Source organism: Montipora foliosa, chromosome 7, assembly GCF_036669935.1.
Source record: "Montipora foliosa isolate CH-2021 chromosome 7, ASM3666993v2, whole genome shotgun sequence".
NCBI classification, from domain to species: domain Eukaryota; kingdom Metazoa; phylum Cnidaria; class Anthozoa; order Scleractinia; family Acroporidae; genus Montipora; species Montipora foliosa.
In genome coordinates, this window is record NC_090875.1 from 40,205,958 (window position 1) to 40,231,505 (window position 25,548).

General features: G+C 40.5%; 2 protein-coding genes across 4 annotated transcripts in view; both read left to right on the forward strand.

The window, feature by feature from the left end:
* The window catches only part of LOC138009501 (protein SSUH2 homolog), a 28,659-nt gene extending 5,014 nt beyond the window's left edge, over positions 1–23,645 (forward strand). For all 3 annotated transcript variants that reach the window (XM_068856545.1, XM_068856544.1, XM_068856546.1), the window contains exons 3-14: positions 167–601; positions 2,353–2,496; positions 4,669–4,744; positions 6,303–6,432; positions 8,272–8,332; positions 10,311–10,435; positions 11,428–11,490; positions 12,476–12,579; positions 14,529–14,621; positions 17,526–17,628; positions 19,400–19,504; positions 19,832–23,645. In XM_068856545.1, the coding sequence (XP_068712646.1) occupies positions 167–601; positions 2,353–2,496; positions 4,669–4,744; positions 6,303–6,432; positions 8,272–8,332; positions 10,311–10,435; positions 11,428–11,490; positions 12,476–12,579; positions 14,529–14,621; positions 17,526–17,628; positions 19,400–19,504; positions 19,832–19,978 (1,586 nt within the window). In that variant the 3' untranslated portion in view covers positions 19,979–23,645. The remainder of the gene's footprint in view (positions 1–166; positions 602–2,352; positions 2,497–4,668; positions 4,745–6,302; positions 6,433–8,271; positions 8,333–10,310; positions 10,436–11,427; positions 11,491–12,475; positions 12,580–14,528; positions 14,622–17,525; positions 17,629–19,399; positions 19,505–19,831) is intronic.
* Positions 23,646–24,730: 1,085 nt separating this feature from the next.
* LOC138009502 (uncharacterized) overlaps positions 24,731–25,548 on the forward strand; it is a 49,512-nt gene continuing 48,694 nt past the window's right edge. The window contains exon 1 of the mRNA XM_068856548.1: positions 24,731–25,418. The gene's annotated coding sequence lies outside the window, so the exon portion shown is untranslated. The remainder of the gene's footprint in view (positions 25,419–25,548) is intronic.

A 25,548-nucleotide genomic window follows, 5' to 3' on the forward strand; every position in this document is an offset into this window, starting at 1 on the left:
TAAGAAGAGCTCTCAGATGTACCCCCACCTTTTTTGTAAGTAACATTAAGTCCAACGTCTTCAATAACGTTACGCATGGTCATTATTGTTATTTTGAAAGGTGCTACAGAACCGTAGTTTATTGTGTAGTTCAAAAGTTGAAAATTAATATGTAATTATTCTCCAGCCCAACAAGGCTATCCACCCCAGCAGCAAGGATCTGGAGCCCTACCCCCACAGCAGCTTGGTTATGGAGCTCCACCCCCACAGCAGCCAGGTTATGGAGCTCCACCCCCTCAACAACAAGGATATGGAGGCCCACCTCCACAGCAGCAAGGGTATGGAGCCCCACCCCCACAGCAGCCAGGTTATGGAGCTCCACCCCCACAGCAGCCAGGTTATGGAGCTCCACCCCCTCAACAAAAAGGATATGGAGGCCCACCTCCACAGCAGCAAGGGTATGGAGCCCCACCCCCACAGCAGCCAGGTTTCGGAGCTCCACCCCCTCAACATCAAGGATATGGAGGCCCACCCCCACAGCAGCAGACTTTTGCCCCTACTGTTAGTCAACAGCCAGGCATGCAAGCAGCTGCTAGCCAATTTGGATTTGGACCACCACAAGGTACATGGGGCATTGCTAAACCATGAAACAACAAAACGAAGCACTAAAACACCATGTATATGTATGGTGGGGTCATACTTGGTGTTTTGGAGATTCTTTTCGCTATTTCGGTGTTTCGTTGTTTAGTAATGTCCAGGTACATGTAATGATGTAATGTAATATAATTCAGTGGATGAATGAATAAGGAAATTGGACAGCCAAATTATTGTTGGCAAGAACAAAACCTTAAAGCAGGCCCTAATTGTTCAAACGTTTGATAACTTAAACCAGTGGATGGGATGAGTCACTATCCAGAGTACAAAAATGTACTCCCCATTGGACAATAGTTTTAGTACACACATTTTACCAGGGTTTCCTGGACCCCCCAGGAAATGTTTAAAATAGAACACTAAGGAACGCTGTTTCCAGTGTTTCTGGAACCTAAGAATCGGTTTCCCGGGCAACGCTGGAGTTCCCTCAAATTCTCAGTTTAAAGTAAGTAAAATATAATAATAATAATAATAATAATAATAATAATAATAATAATAATAATAATAATAATAATAAATAAAGCAAACCCCTCAAATATTGGCATCAAAGAACTGGGAATGGAATGGGAATTGACCGGGCGAAACGTCCGGTCTCCGGCCTCAAACGAAAACCTGCGTTTTCTTAGTGTTGCTTACAGACTTTGCATATTCACCGTTACATTGGCAAATACTGAAATCTTAGAGTCCCTAATAATCGTCGAGAGTAATTCCAACAGATGGACAACTAGGTATTTTCTGTTTGTCTCACTATGTGGGCATTTGTGTTGAAGATCGCGTTATTTTGACTGTATTCGTCTAGTCTTCATCGAGCACTAAAGTCGACTGGGGAGCCAGGGTGCGTAGCGGTTATCATCGACCTTGCCTCCTACATTGTATCTTTGCGACTAGGCTTTAAGCTGGCGTTGGCCATGAGCTCTCGTGTGGGCTGAGTTTTAATCCATCTTATTCCTGACTCTGAGGGTTCTTCTCCGGGTACACGGTTTTCCACCCTCATCAAAATCGACTCTCAGTCAATTAGATTTTAGGAGTATCCAGTTACAAAGCAGGATCCTTGGTTGTCTTCTATTGTTTTGGTTCACGATCGTGGGCATCCTTTTTGGGAAATTTTTGTTTGTATTTTTTGCCTGAGGCTATTGTTTTCAAATCAGTCAGCCGAGAATATTTTCAAATCCGTCAGTACTGAATATTAAAGGTACTTTACATCTCTGAAAATTTGAACCTGATATACCGGATAATCTCTGAGCAATGATGCTTTGAAAACTCGAAGTTTTACAAAAAAATATAAGATCATTACAGCCTTCTTTAGCCGCTCGAGAATTTGTCAGTTTTGATGGCAAAGAGTTGGCTCGTTATTAAAGCTAAAATGCTTAAAATTGGAGAGTTAACTAAGCTTAAAAGGTTCTTTTACCTTTTGAAGTCGTTTTTTCAAAGAATTAAAGTGTATGGAGATCATAGCGCCTTTTCTATCCAAGTATTTGTCAGGTTTTTTATGGCTAAGAACTGGTTAAAAGTTAAGTCAAAGTTAAAAGTTAACTGAGTGTAACAAGTTCTTTTACCTTGTGAAGTTAATTAGTAGACAGCATTATGCCTTCTGTCAGCAAACTCGTATGTTAATGAAATACAGTGTAAACAATGACGTCAGCCGCGAAGGTTCTCTTATTCCGTGTCGCTGTTGACTTTACCAACGATAGCACTCAAACGTTCACTTTGTTCCTTTCGAAGGTGAAGTGCAGGCTCCAACTTACACAGGATCCGATGTTCCTGATCAGGATGTGGATGACAATGAGAATGCAACACCCCCTCCTCCCACAGCACCACCCCCTGATATGTTTGGCACGTTTGCGGGATACGAAAATACCAGTTTCGGTCAGTTGGTTAATAGAGAGCTTTAGATTCTAGAACGTGAACGATTACGAGTACGAGATCTTCTCATTGAACAACAGTGAGCGCGCGCAAACCAGCGTCATTTTGGTGGGAAAAACGTGATACCGTCGTCGTTTTAGTACGAGGTTTTGCACAAATGTCGTTGTGTCAAAACAAGTCAACAACGCGGTAGTAGTGTTGGCATTTTTCGACCAGGAAAAGGCTCAGTTACCAGCAGTAATAATAACTGAGCAACCTATGCTACTAACAAAGAGTAAGTTGAATCATCAGGGTTATACATTTTCTAAGTATTTTCGCTAAATTAAAAACAGGTAGTCAAATCTCGTACTCGTTCTCGTCCTCGTACTAGAATCTTAACGGTCCTATTTTTATCGTAAAATACAATGAAACCTCTACTGCAGATATGACCAGTGTGAACTAAATCAAGTTATCAAAAGTAACGACACTTTGATTAATAAGAAAAATGCTTTGTTCGTTCATTTTACATCCGGTCGCTCCATAGTTGAAATTGTAAGGCAAGCAACGCCAACGGCGGCGGCAACGAAAATGCCATGAAGTAAGAATATTATTGGTTAAAAAGAGAAAAATAATCTTGTGGCACGTGCGACACACATTTCAGTGCATTTCTTTGCCGTAGTCCACAAAACAATAACGTGAAATCAATAAAGTTTAGGTTTTGAAGACAACTTGAGCATACAACAATGATCCATCCATTCTCTATTTTTACTTCAAAGCTGTTCGTACCCATACAGTTACAGCCAGATAGCTTGCCTGTATTGGAAAAGGTGAACAGGATGAAATAGTCGCGAAATTCTTACGATAGTGCTAAGTTTTAATTCGGAGTGATGTTTTCGTTTACGTTGCCGTTGGCAACGGCAGGTACAAAACACAGTCTCAGGTCACAGGTATCGTTCACAGGTCTCTGTTTTACCAAATGAATATAGAAACAAATCTAAACATGCATGAAAGCTAACCTTAGTTAGACTTAAACAAGAGTTTTTAGCCCTAAGGTTAGCTGGAATGAATGTTTTGGTTTGTTTCTGTCCTGGAAAATCAGACACCTGTGAACGAGACCTGTGACCTGAGACCTGTGTTTTGTACCTGCCACGTTGGCCATGCTTAAAAGCCCTATTAATTCATATGTATTCTTGGTTTTCAACCACGAGACAAGCCGGCTATGTTGGTAAGCGATACAATAAACTCTCTTTTCACGGAATTATTTTCCCAGAATTAAATTTAGTTCCAATGCAGCGGAGAGACAGGTCATTGTTCTTGCCAAGAAACAACATTGGCTCCATGACGTCACATGCAAACCAGCAATGCTCCTTCACGTTTCTCACAAACTGTTTTATAGCGCTTGGATTCTTTGATCACATGATGGAATAAAGCGCTGATATAAGTTGCGAAAAATATTACTACTATGCTGAGATCTCAATAACTATTTACAGAATCGGATGGCGTCGTTTATGGAGTAGGTGCATGGCTATGATCGCAGCGCGAACCCAAATGTAAGGGTCTGGTATTGGCTAAACAAACGTTGGTGAGAGTCCCTGCAGGCGGCAGTTGACCGCCGGTAACAGGGTTTTACTCAAGCGCCTGCGACTATTGCATAGTGCATAGCTATAGTACTAGTCTTTCAGAGACTGGTAGTCTTAACATTAAATTAAATGTTCCAGGACAAATCATTTAAAACATTCATTTTCTATATTTGGGGCAAGAATTTGGGGCAGTGTTCCTCAAACTATCCGAGTACTCACTAAACATAAATTTAAAGCTTCTTTGCATTCAGCTCCTTTTACGTGTTCTGGAACTGGAGGATAGCTTATATTGACACACCTACTTTAGTTAATAAATTAAGCAAGATGAATGTAAACTAGGCTTGTAATTTTGTAACGTATTGTAATAGCTCTAGTTCATTTCTGTATCGTTTATATAGATATATCATCCTTTTCTTTTTAGCTCTCCTTTCCTTTTCTTAATCTCCTCCTATTGAGTTACTTTATGTTCATGTGTCCTCTGCCCCCCTCGACTAGCTGAGCTATATGCGAGCAGAGGAAGTTGCTATGTATATTTCTGTGAAAGAATAAAAAATGAAATGACTATTAGCCCCCAAAAGCTATACCTCTGTTTGAATTTTGGTCTGTTTTTTTGCAGGCACTGACTTTTTACCACCGCCACCTCCATACGAACCTCCAAAGCCACAGGAGACACCTGAGCAGTCATTTACGCAGTAAGTTAAATTTTTGTGAAGCTTGCGCGCTGTATACACATGAAATCTTGTACCGGTGTGTAGAAATATTATAGCGGTAGGATTTAGTGGCTTCATACCATGTTTACATGGCATTGGCTCAGGTGTCCTTCATTTTGTACACACTTCGGCTCCAGAAAACTATTTAGTTTTACAAGAGCAGGGATAGTGCAGTGGTGATAGCACTCGCCTCCCACCAATGTGGCCCGGGTTTGATTCCCAAAATCGGCGTCATATGTGGGTTGAGTTTGTTGGTTCTCTACTCTGCACCGAGAGGTTTTTTTCGGGGTGCTGCGGTTTTTCCCTCTCCTCAAGAAACAAAGGTTTGATTTGATTTCAGATCTATGAACAGGGTCCCCAAAAAGCTCTCTGCACTAGAAGACTTGACACTTAAATAAAGCTCATCATTATTATATTTGGATAAGGCTGTCCCCTTTTTATCTCTGTTTAACGACCCAAGTATTTTAGATATGAGGAAGGTAATGACATAGGATAATATTTCTAACTTTTAATCTGAGATATGAACATTGATCTTGCCCTTACAGATTTTCAGTTTCACCTTCAACCCCAGAGTAAACGTGATACTCTACCACCAGCGAGGCTTTGTGTCTGCGTGAGAGGAAAAAATGTTGACACTTGAGTCTCTACTTGTTTCTGCCCACCCGCTACTCGACTTGTTCTGTAGCTTGAAACTGTTTTTCCTTTTATATTACCTGTTTGTTTGCTAGGGAGCAAGGGTGAGCTTTGGCAAGAGCACTCGCTTCGCACCAGTGTGGCCCGGGTTGAGTTTGTTAGTTCTGTACTCTGCTTCACGAAGTTTTTCTTTCCCCGCGTACTCCGGTCTTCCCCTCTTCTCAAAAACCAACCTTTTATTTGACATGTGTTTATTTCATTCCTGGGCAGTGTCTTAAATTAGTTGACATTCAAATAAAGTTCATTGTTTGTTTGTGTTTTTGTTCTTACCGACCGACCCAAAATTAGCAAACGCATTCGTCGGCAAACGGAAGTGAACGCCTTAGGTCATGCAAGGCGCTATTAGAGGATGTTAGAGTCGGCAACGAGTGCGAGTACGAGGACAAGCGCAATTTGTACTCGAATTCGAAGTCGTACTCAACGTATTTGGGTAAGCGTATAATACTAGCTCCAGTCTGCAGAAAATACTATTATGGGATAAAGCTCTCATTTCGGTACTAGTTTTGACTGAATTACTGGTGTTTCCACTTTTTCTAGTGGAAGTCCTTTACAGTAAACGGCGAAAAGCAAACGCAACTTCCTTTTGACAAACTCGTATTTTCCACTACTACTTCTCTGTGTAAAGTTGTCGCAGACCAACTTGCCGGGACGAGTTGAGCACTTCGGGCTGCGCAGTACGGATGCGCAGTGATCAGAATTCCAGAACTCGTAGTGGAAGTCACACTCGTCGATGCTAAAATTCTCTTTTGTTGCACCAGAAACACACAGGCGCGTTTTCTACAAGAAGGCTGTTTTTTCTTCTATATTTAAATTAGCTGACGTGCTGTTTTCGCTTTTGATGTTTTAGAGCAACAGCCATAACCGAAGATCAAGCGAGAGATGCCTTGTTGGCGTTTGTTGCTGAGCACTGTTGTTTTGGAAAGAAGGCGGCGCAAGATATGGACATTAAGGATATTGCTCCTTCAAGCGCTTATCATGTAAGTTATTTGCATGCATACATACTTAACTGACCACTCCCCATAGGGGCTTTTTTGGGCCAATGAAACACAAGCAATGGAACGACTGAACATGGCTATAGTGGCAAAACACTATCCAACATTGCTTGACGAATTCAAGTTCAAGTTGGCGCAAGTTTTGAAAATATGGCGTAGCGTTATGCTACTGGAGCTGTTTGAGGACGTAAAGGACGTATTTAAACAAGGAAAAACCAAAGAATGGTTAAGAGAACGCGTAGAAAAGAGGAGGCTCTTTGCAAGAGACATCCGTGCTTAGGAGATGATGATTATGAGCTCGAATCAATTTGCATGAATTTTATATTAAACGCTATCCAACTAGATATCTCCAAGAAGCGATCATGATTAAAATTAATGACTAAAAGTGTCCCACGGACACTTGCTGATCAAGGTTTCTGTCTGTTCATCAACAACCACAATGTCCCCTTGGTCCTTGTCCGCCATCTTTGTTGCAAATGATGCTAGAAGCCTATGCTTGAAAATAAGATAATATTCGTGATTGGCTAGCAGCGCGAACGTGACTCGATTCAGGACACAACTTTGTTTGAAGAGCGGCAAAATACTGCAACATTGTCGCATCGAGCAGAATTGTTGGTCGTAATGTTTGATCAAAAGCAAACTCTATCCAATACATGATCGAACAAAAAAATGTTGGACGAACATCTTCCAACGTGGGCAGCCAAACGATCGAACAATGTTGGATCGAGCAAAGTTGGAACGTTAAATCCAACTTTTTTCGAAAGTTTGGCCAGGGCTAAGTGTGGTTTTAAATCTCTTTATAGTTTCGTTGCAGACTGATTTCTTGCTTTTTGGATTCTTTGATTACACCTGACGTCACGGCAGCCACGTTGGTGGAAAGAGCAATGATAGCGAAAAAGTCTTTCGGGAATTTGACTCTATTAGAGTGGTTTTCAATTGAGTGACGAAAGTAATTAGTGAATTACTTTGGTTTTGCATTGCTTCACTCAGTGATTGGTTCAAAGTTCTCGCGCCACTTTTTCAAGCAATCAGAAGTGAAACCAAAACCAATTGTGGCTCGCTTGTGCACATTTTCCCGCGCTTTGTGTCGGCTACGTGTAATTGCTTCGGGTTTTGATTGGTTTACTGGATTTGTCTCCGTCCTTTTTGATTGGCCAAAGTAATTACTTTGGTTTTGGTTTTACGACACTCATTTGAAAACCGCTCTATTAGGGAGTTTAAGCAAAGACGACGGCTACGGCAACGAAAACGTCTTTCCAAGATATAAGTTAACTCTATCGCAAGTATTTCGCGATTATTCCGTCTTGTTACTTGTATAATAAGGGCGAATTATCCTGTAACTGGATGGGTACGAACGCTTTTAAAGTCAAAACAGAAAATGAATGCTTTCGCTGTAATATGCTCTTGTTGTCGTCAAAACCTAAAATTTGGTGATTTCACGTCGTTGTTTTGTGGAGTACGGTCGGAAATTCGTGTTGCACGTGCAGCACGAGTATTTTTCCTTTTTTAACCGATAATATTCTTGCTTCTTGACTTTGCCGTAACCGTAGCCGTCGTCTTTGCTTAAACTCTCTATTATGTAAAATTTGAGCTAGATTTTTCTATCACGTGACTGCAATCAAAGAATACACACACGAGAGGGCGTTCCTGCCTTTTTGTTTCCTGTTTCGTTCTTGCAAAATGATACACTTCCTTGTTAGGCCACCCGAGCAGCGATGCCGAAAACGTGTTATAGTATTTTCGAAAAAGGCTCATGTGTATTGAAAGAGTATTTTCTTTTTTTGCTTTTCAAATGTTGGAGTGTATAATTTTATATTTTCACAGTACAGCATGACGAGTTTCTGCGAGTCGCGGACGTCTGCTTGGAAATACGAACCGTACAGAGGTAAGACAAGATGAATTATGAAATTATCAAAATATCGCTGTAATCTCTGTTAATTTAACCCTTTGATTCCCAGGGGTGATCAGCATGTAAATTTTCCTTACAATTTCAATGAAATGTTGGTCAGACAGGTATTGAGAATGAAGATAATTATCAGCTTAAGATATAACAGTAAATTCTCATGACTAACCAACGAAGAAATGTATGGTTCCACTCAGGAGAATGAACGTTTCGATCATGTGAATGGAAGGGTTAATTAAGCAGCAGCTTAAAGCAGTTAAACAGCTGGGTTTTTTTTAGGCTTTCTTCGCAACTTCTTAAGTTTCTGCTTAATTGTGATAATCTTCAACTTTCGTGTATTCATTTTTTGCGAAGTTTAAATATAAGAACAGCCTACGAAAAGCTCTTGCTACTTCACTCAGAGAAGTCGGCCACTTTCTTCCCTAAAAAGACAGATTCTTATCGTTTCTTTTTATTACAAAATAAACTATGATGTCATAGACGGTATTCATAAATGGCGGTCAAGAAATTATTCTTTTGTCTTTGTGCTAATCATCCTAACTAGCCTCACTTTGGAACAAAAATTCTTTTTGAATTTTGCTCGTTTTTACGAGGCATTGTAGTCAGAAGATTAGCATAAAGACAAAAGAATAATTACTTAGCCGCCATTTATGAATGCGGTCTGTTCGTAGCAGCTTTATTCAAGTTAGGTTTTTACTGCAATAGGCAATTTTCACGATAGCGTCAATTGACTACAACTACCAGAATTCAGTTTGGTTTTCTTTTCTTATTAACATTTTGTATTCCCAGCGGGGTAAAAATAACAAACAAACAGTGACCACGTGACCATAAATTTCCCGCTCTTTTTTACGTTTGTTGGCTGCCGCTTGTCGTTTCTACGTGAAAGTAGGCATTTTCGCGTTTACCTTGGGTCACGTGAAGCTTAAGTCACAACCTTCTGTCTATTCATAGTTAATAGATGTAGGCTGATTATGAAACTCGACATGTTTCTTTTTTTCATGTTTTTGTTCGCTTTTTTGGCCTTGACCCTGCACAAAACCCGACAAAAACACGCTTTTTTCGGCAGGATAACCAATCAAAAGCTTCGACTAATTTATTCGAAATTAACTTGCTAACCAAAAACAAAACATTTTGCAGGGTCACGGTCGGTTCAACATCTAATTGCGACTGTATTGCTCCTGCTTTTGAAATTCCCAGGGTTTCATAACCAGTCCATAGATTAACTATGGTCTATTTTACGTGAAACGTGAAGCGGAAAGCCGACGTTTGTCCTATCAGGTAAACGTGATGTTAAATCTCTCTAATCGCTCTAATTGGCATGAGACAAGCAAAACCTTAAGGATTCTGGTAGTTGCAGTCAAATTCTCTATTTTCGCATTCCCCATATTACACTTTGTTTGCCCCACAAACGTTGCGTAAACCATTGTTTTCAAATGCCCTTGGGGCACTGAATAATCCCAAGAGCATTTGAAAACGGTGGTTTATGCAAAATATGGGGGACAGGCAAAGTGTATTATGGGGAATTCTCTACTTGCACAAATCCCATAATACACATCTTTTACCCCCCAAAAATTTGCATAGGCATTGTTTTCAACTTCTCTTGGGACATTTTCATGTCCCAGGAGAAATTGCAAACAATGGTTATGCAAAAGTTTTGGGGGGTAATAGAGGTGTATTATGGGATTGTGCAAGTAGTGAATACGAAAATAGAGAATGGCGTCATCGTGCAAAAGTCCTATTGTTGGAATCAAGTCGGAAATTGTTTTTCTCATTAATAATAAGTTGATGAGCCAATTGAAATTATAATGTATTTTGATGGAGTTCTAAGTAATTTCAAAAACTCCTGGGTCGTGCTTCATTGGATTTCCAAACGCACGAGAACAGTTAAACCACTCGGCCTTCAAATGGTTTCTGGTGTTGCACTCGTTTTTGAAATATTACTTTTAACCGGTTTCTTAAGGTCAGCACATTGATGGTCCTCAGAATGGCCCGGCTCCTCAGCCGTGGGATGTTCCTGCCCAGGCCGCTCAGTTGTTCACGCCACAAGAAGCATATATAGAGGTTCCACACACAGCGACGGTCAAGGTAAAACTGCGAAGAACATAGACATTTAGTGGTATTGAAGTGAATTGATTCAAGTAAATTTACTATCGTCGGGAAATTAGAAATTTGACATTAAAAGAACCCACACACTATTCGCAAAGAGCAGGACATGGAGTTCCAGGTACCGTGGTTCATTGCTCAGAGATTATCTGTTATATCTGATTCAAATATTCAGAGATAGCTTATTATCAGAAACCCATAAGGGTTGAAACGTGTAACGGCCCCTTGTGTGCTGGGAAGCAAGCTTCTGAATATTCAATTTGCTAAGTACCATATTTGGAACAACAAGATGTACTTAGCACTGAAACATTCAACCAATCAGCTTGCACTGAATATTCGGAAGCTGTGAACGCGCGTTACACGTTTCAACCCTTATGGGTTTCTGTTATTATGCAATGCTCTTTCAATATTTCTTGGTTGACTACAATACGATAGCCTCGAGCTAATGAACCAAAAAATGTAACCAATGATTCTCCTATATCTAGAGGGCTGTAAGTTAGAAAACTGCAAATTAACAAATTGATGTCAGTTTTTCATGCGTCAATCCTGTTACTGATCATGAATTTCGTCATAACATTGTCAAATTAGCTGTGGATTAGACTACGTCCACAATGTTATGACGAAATTCACTGTCAATAACAGGACAGCCGCATGAAAAACTTACATCAATTTGTTTTTTACAATAACAAAAGGGCAGAGGGGTCAAAATTAGTCAAAACACGAGAAGAACGCGAGACAAAAATGCGAAAAACTTGAACTTGAATCTGACGAGATCAATATCGCGTCATTATCACATAAATTAAAAATTTTTGTGTCTGTCCACTTATTGACAATGAAAATTAGCCAACGAGCGCGCGAGAATTTTGCAGTCATTGAAAAAAGGTTAATTGCGGCTACCTCTTTAAATAAAGTAATCGTATCGTGTCGTACCTCTAAATGACAATGGCTGGAATTTAATTTTCCTTGTCTTTCAGCCTTGCCACGAGTGTATGGCCATTGGATATAAACGATGTTACAGGTGCTATGGACGAGGAAGAGTAAGCTGAAAGTATTACTGAATTAGGGCTGGGTCGCTCTAGCAGATTTGTCATTTGGTTTTGCTTTTGCACGCTCAATCTGTTTGTGTAACCGTGTGTAGTTTTATATTAAATGTATTGGATTCACCGTATGCTTCTTCTGTAGCGAAATATCGATCCTTGGCTTTCACCTCACGTGATGGCGGCCATGTTGGTACAATAGCGAACAGTAGCAAAAAAGTCTTTTGGAATTTGTCTCTATTGTTATGCAAAACGCGAGCCACATTTTAAGTCTGTTTTGTCCACCAACATGGCCGTCTTATCACGTTGTATTACCTTACCTGTGGTACTGTCGTTCTTTCGCCTCAGAAGTGGTATTTTGAGCGACTTTGAAGATTTCGAGTTCGCTGTTTACTGTGCCTCTCAATTGAAGGACAAGGGTGGAAGCTAATTTTTGAACGGCTCCAGCGCCGGGCCGATTTTTCGCCAGAAAATCGGATCGCTCCGCTTTCAAACGTCGCAGGAGAATGACCGAAAGATTCACACTTCTTCTCGTACTTCTCCCTCGATACATTCATCCAAGCAACCCGGAGCTAGCCCTCCAAGAAAATCAAAATCCCATACCTTCTGAGCGGTCGAAATGCGTAACACGTTTCACGTGTGCCAGCGAAGTGCCAGCCTCAAACGGCGTCCAGCCAGAAAGAGGCAAGCAATCAGCAGGCTGGCACACGTGAAAAGTGCTACGCATTTCGACCGCTCAGAAAGTATGGAATTTTGATTTTCTTCCAGGGCTAGCTCGGGGCTATTTGAATGAAATTTCAAGCGAGAAGTACGAGAAAAAGTGTGAATCTTTCGTCCATTCTACAGCGAAGTTTGAGAAATTAGCGAAGTTAGCTTCTACCCTTGTCCTTCAATTGATAGGAACACTAAACAGCGAAATCTTACTCCTTAGTGATGGACACTTGGTTATGTTAAAGTCACATGATGTCTTTTTTCCATCCTGCAGGTCCGTTGCAATTGGTGTCACGGCTCAGGTAGACGCACTGAGTATAGAGATGGGCATCATCACCACACGTCGTGTACGTGGTGCCATGGCTCGGGAAGACGAACGTAAGTTCGGAATTAAGAGTCTTCTGGCGCTGAAGATCCGAGAAGCGAGATTTTACAGTCAAACCAGGAGGTCATCAAGGGAACCTCCATCTCCCATACTGGGCCAAGGAGTCAACGCTTTCCCGAGTAGATTTATCTATAGAACGCCTCCCACTCACTGTTGTAAAATCCAACGAAAACAGAGCTATCTCAGCGTAAAGGAAATATGATACTTTCCGCGGGAAAAACCTGTTTCTTAAAATAAATTTACTAAGGAAAGGGTTGACTCAAGGAAGTAGTAGACATAGAGGCTCCCCTTGATGAGCTCCTGGTGAAACTCAATAATGGTGATGACGATGATAATGATGATGATAGTGATGATGACGTGGACGATGACGATGATGCTTCATGATGATGATTATTATGTTGATAATGACAATAACATATTGAAATCGAGCGGTTTTATGGCCGTGAACAGTTGCTGTACCAAATCATTTTGAAACAACCTCTCGCAGCAGAATGGAGGACTAACAAGTTCCATCCACGCATATGACGTTGAGTCCAGGAATCGAACCTGGGACACATTGGTGGGAGGCGAGTGCTCTCCCCACTGCGCCATCCCTGTTCCCCTTATAACTTATTGTTTGAGAGTACGTGGAGTCTTCTAACATCTTGGGCCATTAAGAAAAGAACTTAAATCGCGCGCCGGTAGCTCAGATGGTTGAGCACCGGGCTGTCATGCAGGAAGTCGTGAGTTCGACTCCGGCCCGATCAACACTCAGGCCTTAAAGTAACTGAGGAGAAAGTGCTGCCTTTGTTATTTCATCTGCGAATGGTTAGACTTTCAAGTCTTCTCGGATAAGGACTATAAACCGTAGGCCCCGTCTCACAAATATCCTTGATGTTTGTAAGCTCTCTGTGGGACGTTAGGTTATAGCAGGTCCACATCAGCTGAATAGCTGCCAAAATTTCAACCTGCTCAAACAAACAAACAAACAAAATTAACCAACAAATGGCGCTAAATAAAGTCACAAGCTCATAACCAAGAGAAAATGAGGGGACAGAGAGGGAGGCTCAAGGCGTTGGCCGGGATATGTTATGTCCACGAAAGTTATTTTTAGACGAGTGGAAGTCTTTGTTCTAGCGGAAGTCTGTCTTCTGAGACGTCCGCATGCAGTCTTGCCTCGCTCTCAGGTTCTTAGTGAAAAGAGAAAATGATGGCGCGCGTGGAAGGCTGATGAATATATATTTTCTTTCAAACATCGGACCGAGGTTGGCCTGCATGCGGACGTCTCGGAAGACTTCCGCTCGTCTAAAAATAACTTTCGTGGACATGACATATCCCAAGGGCTGGACCGGGAGCCTCCTTCTCTGTTCCCTCATTTTCTCTTGTCATAACCCATTTGTCTCGATCTGCGAGATAGGTATTAGGGAGTTTAAGAAACCATGACGGCTACGGCGACGAAAAGTTTGAACTATTTTGCTCGTTGCTCGTATTTTTCCTCGCCCCTGCGGGGTTCGGAGAAATACTACGCAACTCTCAAAATATCTGCGCGTATTCTATGTTAAACCCTCGAATAAGATGTATAGATTACTGCTTTTTGGCGTTGTCGTTGCCGTAGCCGTCGTCGTTTCTTGAACTCCCCATTATCTATTTTTAGGACGGCTACTGCCAGATTTTTGCGGGAAGACGGAAAACATGGCAGTACTGTGTTCGTTTCACGATTATGATTTTGCATTAAGCACGAGCAATCCCTGGAGCAATTACTTGGTTGCAGACCAATGAGAATCGTTGTGATCATCAGGCCCAATGTGATTGGCCACTAAATTTAGACAATACAGTTGACTGATGGGCTAAGGCCAAACGACAGAGATCGACTGGGTAATGGGCTTCTCATAAAGTCTATAATTAGGAAAGCCGTGTGATGCCTGGCTACTCAGCTAACGTTCAACCGTTTGTATTGCTCTAGCTGCAAGACGTGTCATGGGCATGGTCGTGTTTTGTGCTGGACTTGCCAAGGTCAAGGTCAACTGAAGATGTTCATTCAACTTACTGTAAAATGGTGAGGAGTTTTAGGAGTTAATTAGTTAATAGAGGCTTGTAGTGTTGGGAAAGTTTTTACCCGAACTCTGCGAACCGAAGGCGCGTGCGCGGAGCACTATGGGTAAGAAAATGTGGTAACCCATCTGTGCGAGAAAATTTGGTTTGTTCTCCGACCGTCCACCCCTCCATGTATGCCAATGTGACCAGTATCACGTGGCCATATCGCAGGCTCAAGTTTAGAGCTAATAGAGGTCAGATGTGTTTTTGAAGTTGACCGCTGACCAGGTACTGGGTTTTGATTGGATTGCAGGCTCAAGCCAGGTTAACTTATTGTAAGAATAAATAATCCGGAAGCTCCTCTTTTAGGCTGTAAGAAAAATCTATATATTAAATTGTCGCTGTTATGAACATTACTTGAGCAGTACCAAAGGATTGCTAGAAAAATAATGTCATGAGAGGAATCTTAACCAAACCGAATCTGCATCACCGATACAGTGATCTACCAATAGATCACTTTCGATATATAGCCTGGAAGCGAGGCCTAGAGGACACAAACAAAGGAAACTGAATGAACATGTTTATTCATTTCTTTTGTTTGCGTCCTGTAAGCCTAGTTATCAAGCTGAATTTTAAGATATCGAAAGTGGTCTATTAAGCAACCTCATTTCCAGAGCTAGGAGAGTGGGACACCCGTCCTACTCTCGGCGGTGAAATGCCCTGGGAAAGAGGTTGCCAATTCACTACTTGCACAAATCCCATAATACACCTCTTTAACCCCCTAAAAATTTGCATAGGCATTGTTTTTGATTTCCCTCAGGACATCTTCATGTCCCAGGAGAACTTGCAAACAATGATTATGCAAAATAATTGGGGGGTAAAAGAGGTGTATTATGGGATTGTGCAAGTAGTGAATAGGCCATTTTCGAAATATCAATATTCAGCTTGATAGTGAGGCAGAGAGGACAAAAGCAATAGAAACAAGTTTGCAATGGATGTGAAAAATATTAAAATGTCATCCATTTTCTCTTTGTCTTTGTCCACTAAACATCTCTTTCAAGCTGAATTTTAATATGTCGAAAGTGGCCTATTGAGCTATCAAGCCAACTGAGATCTAGACATTTTGTGAGTTTGTGATGAACTCGTGTTCAATGTAGACTCAGTTAGTTGAGCATCGGATTAGCGTGCAGGAGGTCGCCAGTTTAATTCCGGCCAGACCAACACTCGGGGTCTTTAAATGACTGAGGAGAAAGTTTTGCCTTTGGTGATAGGCCATTTCCGAGTTCATGTCTGCCTCCTCTGCAAAGTAGAGTCTAAAGTGCGAAGTTTTTCTTTTAGTTTTCATTCATGTGTAAAGTAGAAGTAATTGCCATCACAAAAACTTCGCACTTCGACTCACTTTGAAGAGGAGGCAGATATGAATTCGGAAATGAACTATTCACTACTTGCACAATCCCATAATACACCTTTATTACCCCCCCCCCCCCTTCCCCCTTCCCAAGACTTTTGCATAACCAATGTTCGCAATTTTTCCTTGGACATGAAAATGTCCCAAGAGAAGTCGAAAACAATGCCTATGCAGATTTTCCTTTTTTTTTTGGGGGGGGGGGGGGGGATGGGATTTGTGCAAGTAGTGAATTACATTCGCATGCAAGTAGTTAGACTTTCAATTCTTCTCGCATAAGGACTAGAGACCGTAGGCCCTGTGTGGGCATTCGAAGAGGGGAAGGCACGGCGTTTCAGGTGTTGGGGTCTGTTCTGTCATTCTATATGGGTTCATCATTCGATTCCTTCAACGAGTAGACTGGCCAAAGTTCCCCAAACAGAATTGTAAATTAGTCCTGACTAGCCCCGAGGGGAATTGTGACTAATACACGTACGCATCAAAAAGCTGAGAATAAGTTTGGAAGTAATTTCGGAATCAATCTGCGCAGCGTTACAAAGAAAAGGAGTGCGACAACAGCAGGCATCACCTATTATAGAAAATACTGCAGCTACACGAAGTAGCAATAATGAATCGTTGCTGACGTCATTGCTTACATTTTGCATCATTAAAATACGATTTTGTTCACAGAGGACATCATGCCATTTACTAATGGACTTGAAAGGGCAACGAGCCACGGTTATTAGCCATCAAAAACTGTTAAATTCTTAGGCGGCAAAAGTGTTAATGATTCCATTCAATCTTTGTAAAATTTCGCTTTCTCAAAGCATCATTGTTTAGATATTATCTGGTATCTCCAGAACGAGCTTGCAGACAAGAGTGGCTTTGAAGATGGGGAGAATAGCAAGGAGACACTTCGTGGTACTTATTAAAACAGTTGTGCATCTAATTCGCGTACTTCTGTTTACGCAGTTCAAATATACGCCTCTCGCAAACAGTCTCTTTATATGAAGTGACGCTTAAAATGGTTTGTTCCCTCGCATATGTTCCGTAAGATATTTTGTCTTTGTTCCCCCTTTTTGCAGTTCAAATTAGCCATGTTCTGTTGTTTCCCAAAACCCCTGGGATATCCCCAAAGCTACATCAAAAATAAGACTCAAACAGCAGTGACAAACATTATAAACAAGCCCTTTGTTTGAAATTATTTAGTTGACTTTTCGAATGCTTCGTATGCCTCGTTGTTTAGCATACGAAACGCCAAGTAAATAATTTTCAAACAATGCACTTGTTTATAATGTATGTGACCGCTGTTTGCATCTTGTTTTTTATTAAGCTAAGATGGCGCCCGGAAACAAAGACCCTCAAAGATTTTGGAGATGGCATTTCGAGCGTTATCCCTTAGTCAGAAGGAAACGCGGTCCGCAAGTCATTCTTGCATAGGTTAATTTACCTAAATTAACCCGTCCGAGAAAACGAAATGTTTGTTTTTAATTTTTTTTTGTGACTGAAGTTACTTTAAAATTATTTGGTTTGGTTGTTTAGGGAAACTCACGTGGATAATCACGTGACGGAAAGGACAGATCTACCAGATCATTTGATAGTTGGATCACAAGGAACAGAAGTCTTTACACAAGAATTACCAAGAGTAATTATCATTTTATAAAAATAATATGACAACCCAGGGGAGATTCGAAAGTTGACTTTCCGAGCTTTACGAACCATTCCAAAAATTTGGCATTTTCAATGTTTGATTTCAACATAGTTAATCTAGGGACTGGTTATGAAACCCTGGGAATTTCAAAAGCAGGAACAATACAGTCGCAATTAGATGTTGAACCGACCGTGACCAATCTTTTGTTTTTGGTTCGCAAGTTAATTTCGAATAAATTAGTCGAAGCTATTGATTGGTTATCCTGCCGAAAAAAGCGTGTTTTTGTCGGGTTTTGTGTAGGGTCAAGGCCAAAAAAGCGAACAAAAACATGAAACAAAGAAACTTACCGAGTTTCATAACCAGCCTACATCAGTTAACTATGATTTCAAGGACCTAAAATTTGGAATTGTATCGATGAAAAAGTTAAGGTCTCTTTTGTTAGTCAGTTTAAAAAGGACCGGAAAAATAGAGCACTTTTCAAATGGCTGTCGAAAGTAATTACGTGATTGCAATTGCTACGCTTAGTGATCTCGCGCCAGTTTATCAACCAATGTGAGAGGGAAAACCAAAACCATCGCCAATTGTACGCACGATTTTCCCCCCGCTTTGAGCGAGTGGAATTGCTCCGAATTTGGATTGGTTCATAGACCGTATTCATAAATGACGGCCAAGAAATTATTCTTTGTGTAAATCATCCTCATTAGCCTCACTTTGGAGAAAAAAAATATTTTGAATTGTGTTCGTGCGAACGACGCTAGTAAGGATGATTAGCATAAAAACGAAAGAATAATTACTTAGCCGCCAATTGTGAATACGGTCTATTGTGCTGTTTACACCTGCTGCGATTGGCTAAAGTAATTACTTTGGTAATGGTTTTACAACACTCAATTGAAAGCCGCTCTATACTTCTTCTCAATGAGTAATAATTGTTACAAGATTGTGTAAACTAAAATGACATAAGGAGAGAGCAAAGGCCTAAAATAGTTGAGACTTATACTTGCCCTTTGTTTCAAATTACAAGGTTTTTTTTCTTTTAATTTTTACGGGAGATATATTTTTTATTACGCAGGAAAAGAAAAGAAAGAAAATATTAAATACAAAATATACATAAACTTTAAGTTAAAACAATTGAACAAAAAAAAACAGGATACCAACACAGACACAAGATAAAGAAATGTCAGATAAGTTTCCAGATAAGTCTATCTGATCAGACCAGACAAGTCTCCAGTTTTTTAGGGCAAAATATTATCCAGTTTCGGCCGTTTGAACTGAGGTACTGATGGCTTTGTCAAAAAGAAACCAAAAAAAAAACAAAAAAATGGCGACTGTCTTCCTTTTCCTTGGTAGATCTCAGAATCGTATTGCTTGATGTCCAAACCTAACTGCATCTCTATGACCTCTAACCACGATTCGTGGTTGCTGTTCTCAAAAATACCATAATCATGGACAAAACTCGTTAGGAAATGTGGCACACCAATATAAAATACTAATCCCCTAATTTTTCTTTGTGTGGATGAAAGATTAAATCCTTCCTACTTTTCCTCCTCTCTCCTAATCCACTATTGGTTTAGAAACGGCCACAGGCTTGCACAGTATGAGGGAGAGGGCCTAGACTTTGTTTGTGAGTGCATGTCAAATGATTTGTAAGCCGGAATTTTTCCCAAGAGTTTTGTCCAAGATTGCTGGTGCTAAGCGTCTCTTTATCTTCACTTTTCACGAGAAAAAACCCAAAACCTGAAAGAATCGATTCTGCTTGTACTTCCAGGTTTATCCCATCACAATGTTCCATGACCAAGATGTTAATCGAGGTTCCCAGGCCCTTGTTGAGGCGCATTCCCGGAACTGGCCTTCCAAACGAATCCTGATGCAGGTACGAAACCCCTCGATAGCGCAGTTCATCATTGTCCCACAGTGTTTGACGTTGACTAATTTAATAGAATAGTCGTGTTGGAGCAAATTCATGGGGAAGGCATGGAAATTTTCCTTTTTCTGTTGAAATACGTATTATACACAATAAGCAAAAAGGAAAAAAAAAAGCGCCCACATGCATTACCACTCCAACTCCGCAAATGAAACTCTCGAAGGAGTTGACATTTAACATCGTTTCTTTTACAAGAATTCCAAAATTGCTTTCCTTGATTCAGAAGTGACAGCTCTTCATTGGAACAAATTCTTAGTTTTTACTGGTTTATTTCAGCGTCACACTTTGCGCGCCGTTCCTGTCTCAGAAGTGAAATATGAGTGGAAGGACACAAACACTCGCTTCTGGGTTTACGGACTGGAGCACAAAGTACACGCCCCAGACTACCCCCAACAGTGCTGTTGTGGTTGCATTCTGCTTTAGAGTTGGAAAGGAGGGTGAACCAAGAGGCTTTTCTAAACCAATAAGGGAATCTTTGCTGAAGTCATGTTTACATTTCTTTCATTAACATACAAGTTTGTTCACAGAAGGTCATAGTACTGGTTAAAGTTAGTTAAATATTGGTCATTTTTAAGCCGTTGGCTTTGATAACGAGCCAGTTATTAGCAATCAAAAACTGATAATATAATGTAAAATGTAAAGAAGCACAAGCAATTTACGCAGACACATCAACGTGTTGTTCCTTAGTGCCCTTTGTTTTAACAATAAGCACGTAATGACTTGTCCCAAGGAAACAGAGAGTTTTGTTTGCCACGGAGAACATTGAGGGTTGACTCCAGCTCAAAAATAGATCAATAATTATTGTTTAAACGCGTTCAGCTACCATGACAGCAGAAAAAAAATCTTGACATGGGGTCATGGTTCACAACCCGATGACTTTCGAGTCAAAAATTCGAGTTATTGTTTCAAGTAAGCTAAAAAGAGCAAGGCTGATATAACGATGAATGAATATATTTAAAAATGCCAATATTTGGAAAGGCACTACCTTTCTTCACCAGGGTTTTACAAGCAATGACTACGGTTAGCAAAGACATTACAATTTGAATAGTGTTATGGCGTGTGATTTGGTACAGCACGAAAGATAACTAAAGGATTTTAACGGACACGGTACAACAATAATAAGGAGTGATAACTGAAGTTATATAACAAGAAATATCGGGGGAAAAGGTAGATTACATTTCATCTTTCTTAAGACCTAAAGGTTCAAGGGTGTTAGCTATGTTGATGAGACATGCTTCTCTTGCTTTGCGCACAGTATCACGATTGGAATGAATAATCTCGAATGGATGAAGGTAAATTTATTTGGCGGTGTGATTATTAGTGAGGAAGTGTTCTGAAATTGTGGTGGGTTTGGAGACGGAAGTAGGAAGTTATAAGTTATTGTTTCACTTAGTGAGTTTTGACCCAATGCATGTGACACGTTCTAGTTCTCCTCTAATTGGAAAACTTATTTGAGTTTAACAAATTGAGTCTGCGCACGTTGCTTGTGTTTTTGCTTGCGTCGCTTGTGAATATTAGTGCGCATGTGGCACATCTGTCACGTGCGGCACGTGCATGAGTATTTTACCCTGAATTTGCACGCGTGTTCATAAAGGCCGAGACACATTAGGTGACAAGTCGCAGAGACAGGTCATATATATGAAAAATTTCGAGATGGTTAAGCAGAAGAAATGCACGTGTATCACGCAATCAGGGAAAAATTGCGCCATCCAGGGCGCGCTCTTGATTTGAAAACAAAAGATTTGATTGGCTATGACCAAGGGCTATTGTTTATTAGCCAATCATAATCCAGAATTTCGATGTGTGATTTGCACTGTTATAGATGGTTTTCAATCACGTGAAGAGACGGCCATGTTTGTGTACAAAACAATAGCAAATTATGGCACATGTTTTGCATTATAATAGAGTCAAATTCCCAAAAGACTTTTTCCTTTATTGTTCTGTACGCAAACATGGCCGCTGTGACGTCAGGTGAAAACCATCTATAACACTTTTTGCACTGTGTTACACTTGAACTGCCCTGCTCCCAGCCAATCAGAATCGAGTAATTTTTTCATGTATATTATTAACCGTGTAACATGAGGCGAATTGTTGTGGCGACTTGTCCCCGGGACGTGTGGCAGCGACTTATCACCCGTCCCGGCTTTAAAACCGTGGACAGATAACAGGTAAAATTCTGGTTAGGTTTTCGTAAACTGAGAAAATTCTTATCAAAAACAACCATCGGTATGTGTAACTATTGTACTGTTTTAAATGCTATTTCGCCTTTAAACTATCATTTTAAAACTTATGCTGAGGAATTGTTAAAAAGATTTTAAAGTGCACTTACGAACTTATAATCCACATTTTTTTCCCGGCGAAATAGTTAAAGTGCACCTTTTACTGGAGTTGATTTTCAAGCTATAAATTCTACAATTTTTATCTACATTTGCCTAAAAAAAAGGGAACTGTGTTCGAGTGAAGTCTGTTAAGTAGCGGGCTTAGCCGTACGTAGCCAGTAAGAGACAAACCGAGACACGTGATTTTTAAAAATAAAGCGTGATTCCAGTGTTGTCTTTAAAGTGTAGTCATCATAAACATCACTAATACCTACGAAGAGAATTCAACCACCTCAGTCATAATTCTTTTTTTTGGCTACGACCCTGGTCTCATTGACCGCAAAAGCTTTCTCGCTATTCCCCAATTTGGCTGTGGGGTCAAACCCCAAAACTAAACGTTAATGGAGAATCGATCTCTCAGCAAGAACGCAAAGGTAGCCTCATTATTCTTCGGCTCGTCCGGAAAATCTGCCGTAGCTTTCACGAAGAACAGAACTATTAACCTAAGAAACTTTTTTTCAGTTTAAACTTAACGAATAGACTAAAACTAATCAATTCACAAAGGGTGCGTACAATTTAAGAGCAAAAGTAGCTTAAATTTACAAGCTTTTTTTATAATTTAAAAGCACTCACCGTGAAATTTGTCGATCTTCTGAAGTGAAGAACAGTGAAGGGATAACGATGCACAAACCGAATGAAAATCGTTAGTCCATATTTGCAAACTTCGACCTATCGGCCATGATAGCATGGTACTGTATTAAAGCAAGTCCATCACTTCTGGTTTCCCTAGCTAACCTCGCTTTTTATCATAAAAACATCGGTAAAAAGCCGGTGTGTAAACACTTCCTGCACTCCATCATCTCCGGTATACTCGCGCCTTCCCTTTTCTTCTCTTCCGAACATTCCTTATACTTGCAAACAAATTTGTTTGTAAACATAATTTCCTTCGGTTAAACTTATTCTGTAGTAAGAGTGGAGGTTCCCTTTAAGCGTTTACTCTGAATACCATGTGGCGCAGGAGTAGGGCGATACATTTTGGAAGAGGTAGCTTTTAGGTCATTGATAACTACGTGATCAGGGCCGGTTGTTCGAAAGCCGATTAACTTAACCCAGGATTAGCGTAAACTTTTTGTTTCAAGTTTTAACTTTTTGTTGAAAGTTCCTTTTGCTTATTTTTGTTTTTCAAGATTGACTTCTAATGTAAAGTTTTGCCGATTATCAGCGTTGAACAGCATTTGGGAGTAGAGAGATGACTCGACTCCTTGGTTAATTTTTTATCTGGGATCAGCGTTAATCGGCTTTTGAACAACCGGGCCCAGTTAGTATGGCTTTCACTCACTCCATTCCAATTAATCTATTTACTAAACTCCGATTAAACATCTTTCCTGTCCGTCCCATGCTAAGTTTCACTTTTGTCCCACAGTCGTTATACGCCTATCTGAGGAAGGTTTCAGAGGATAGTAGAAGGGTTCTGTTCTCGGTAGGTCTTGGGAAGAATTTTCATTTAAAATGGTGCCCGTTTAACTGCTTTACCTTTTTCGTTCCGTCCTCTAACAAAATACGCCTTTGTGGAGTTGGAAAATGGAAAGTCAATATCATAACCATAAAGGCGATTATGTGAAAAAAAAAAAGAACTTGGAATTTATGAAAGCACAGGCAGCCCAGACTCGGAGGGTAAAAAATTATAAGCATTTGTGTGGGAATCTCGATAACAAACTGAAAAAGATATTTACACGCAAAAGTTCTCAATAAAAAAGCCGTACTTTAATGTCGTGGTGACTTTGAAGCTTTTTGTGCGGTTATTTGCCTGATTGAATGCGAGTTAAGCGACTTCTCAAATTCCCGAGTTGTGACTCGTACCTAAATAAAGGAAAGTTGGAAAGTAATTTCTAGGTTACCTCACATCTGGCCGATAACATGACATTGGTCATGCAATGGACCGCGCGCTAGAATCAGACATAATTTTCTTTGACTTTGCCCGCAAGGCTTTCGATGCTGTGTGCCCGGCAAAGCTCGTGTCGAAGCTAAAAGCGTTTGGAATCGATGACCCCCTACTCTCCTGGTTTTACTCATACCTAACTGGAAGGGGTCAAAGAGTGGTTATAAATAGAACTTACAGTAATTGGACTGACGTTGGATCAAGTGTACCTCAGGGGTCACTTCTAGGACCGATTCTCTCTATTATTTGTAAATGACATTCCAAATGTAATTAACAGTGCGACGCTGGCTATGTTTGCTGACGATTCTAAATTTTATGGGATCATAAATAATGATGCTGATTTTTCGAAATTGCAGCAGGATTTAGTTTCGCTTACAACTTGCTCCTTGTCAAATGAATTGTATTTTCAGCCTACAAAGTGCAATAAGCTGCGTATATCTAGGAAGAGTATTAATCCACATCGTAGCTACAGTATAAATGGTATAGATGTAGAGGTTGCCTCAACTGAAAAAGATTTGGGGGTAGTGATCGTAAATGACACCTCTTGGAAGGATCATATACTCATGATAGTTGCTAAAGCAAATAGGTTACTGGGCTTTATTTGAAGGAGCTGTGCAGGAATTGGTTTGCAGTGTTGCGCTGTTGCGTCTTTACTGTTCATTTATTACTGTTCATTCCCTCCGCCTGGAATTATTTTCCTGCGCGTCCGACGGCAGTTCTCTACGAGTAAAAAAAAGTCTTCAGCGCGTGTGTGCAATATTAACCAGTCTTTCCCAGTCACTACAAACAAACTACAATTGACACTAATTAGCGTCGCCTATGTGAGCTTATTCGAATATGGATGGTTCCGGTTAACCAATCAGATCTGTGAATTTTATCGCACTTACCTTTCTGATCCGATGCCGTAAGTATAAAAGGCCCAAAAAGATACTGGATCTTCATTCGAGCTTTAGAGCAACTGAATACAATTCCAGCTTTACATCATGAACATCTGCAACGTGTGTAACGTCGCCGTTCGCCCGCGCCAGGAAGGCCTTCAATGTGACGGCTGCTACCGTTGGCAACATCGTACCTGCGATACTGGAATATCCCGAGCACAGTTCCGCGCCGCTGTACGGTCTGGAGAGGGAATCGACTGGAGTTGCCAGGTGTGCATGGAGACACCATACTTCGAGAGTAGCGGAATGGAGGAAGATATGGACTCTTTGATCAATGACCCCTCGATGGTAAGTACATGCACTTATGTTTATGTAACTTGGGTGGGATGCTTTTAGAGAGAAAAATCTCTCCTTGTCAGATTACCTCGTCCTACAAGTCATTTTTCCGCCACTCCACCTAACTGGAAACTATTGAGCATATTCTAATCAGCTGCGCCTGCACTAAAGCTTTTCTTGGGAAATCTACCATTTATTTATGCCGTTATAGAAATATCAAACCGTCTCTCCTTACTGAAGCTTAGGTTTCGGTCTTAGGTCTTAAAAGACTCCTATCACACGAACATTGACAGATTTGTCTTTTTTTATCTTTTAGCCGTCTGCTAGCCTTCCTGAACCTAAGAGTTTAGAAGAGAGCGGGACGCCACTATTCTCAGATGAAAACAATTTCGGTGAGTTTTGGTTATGTGAAATGTGTTAACGATCAACCTAATAGTTTTAAGAGACATTGCCTAGCTTTGTTCTTTTACGTGGGCTTAATTTGCCGAAATGTATATAACGTATTTACTTGAATAAGCGCCG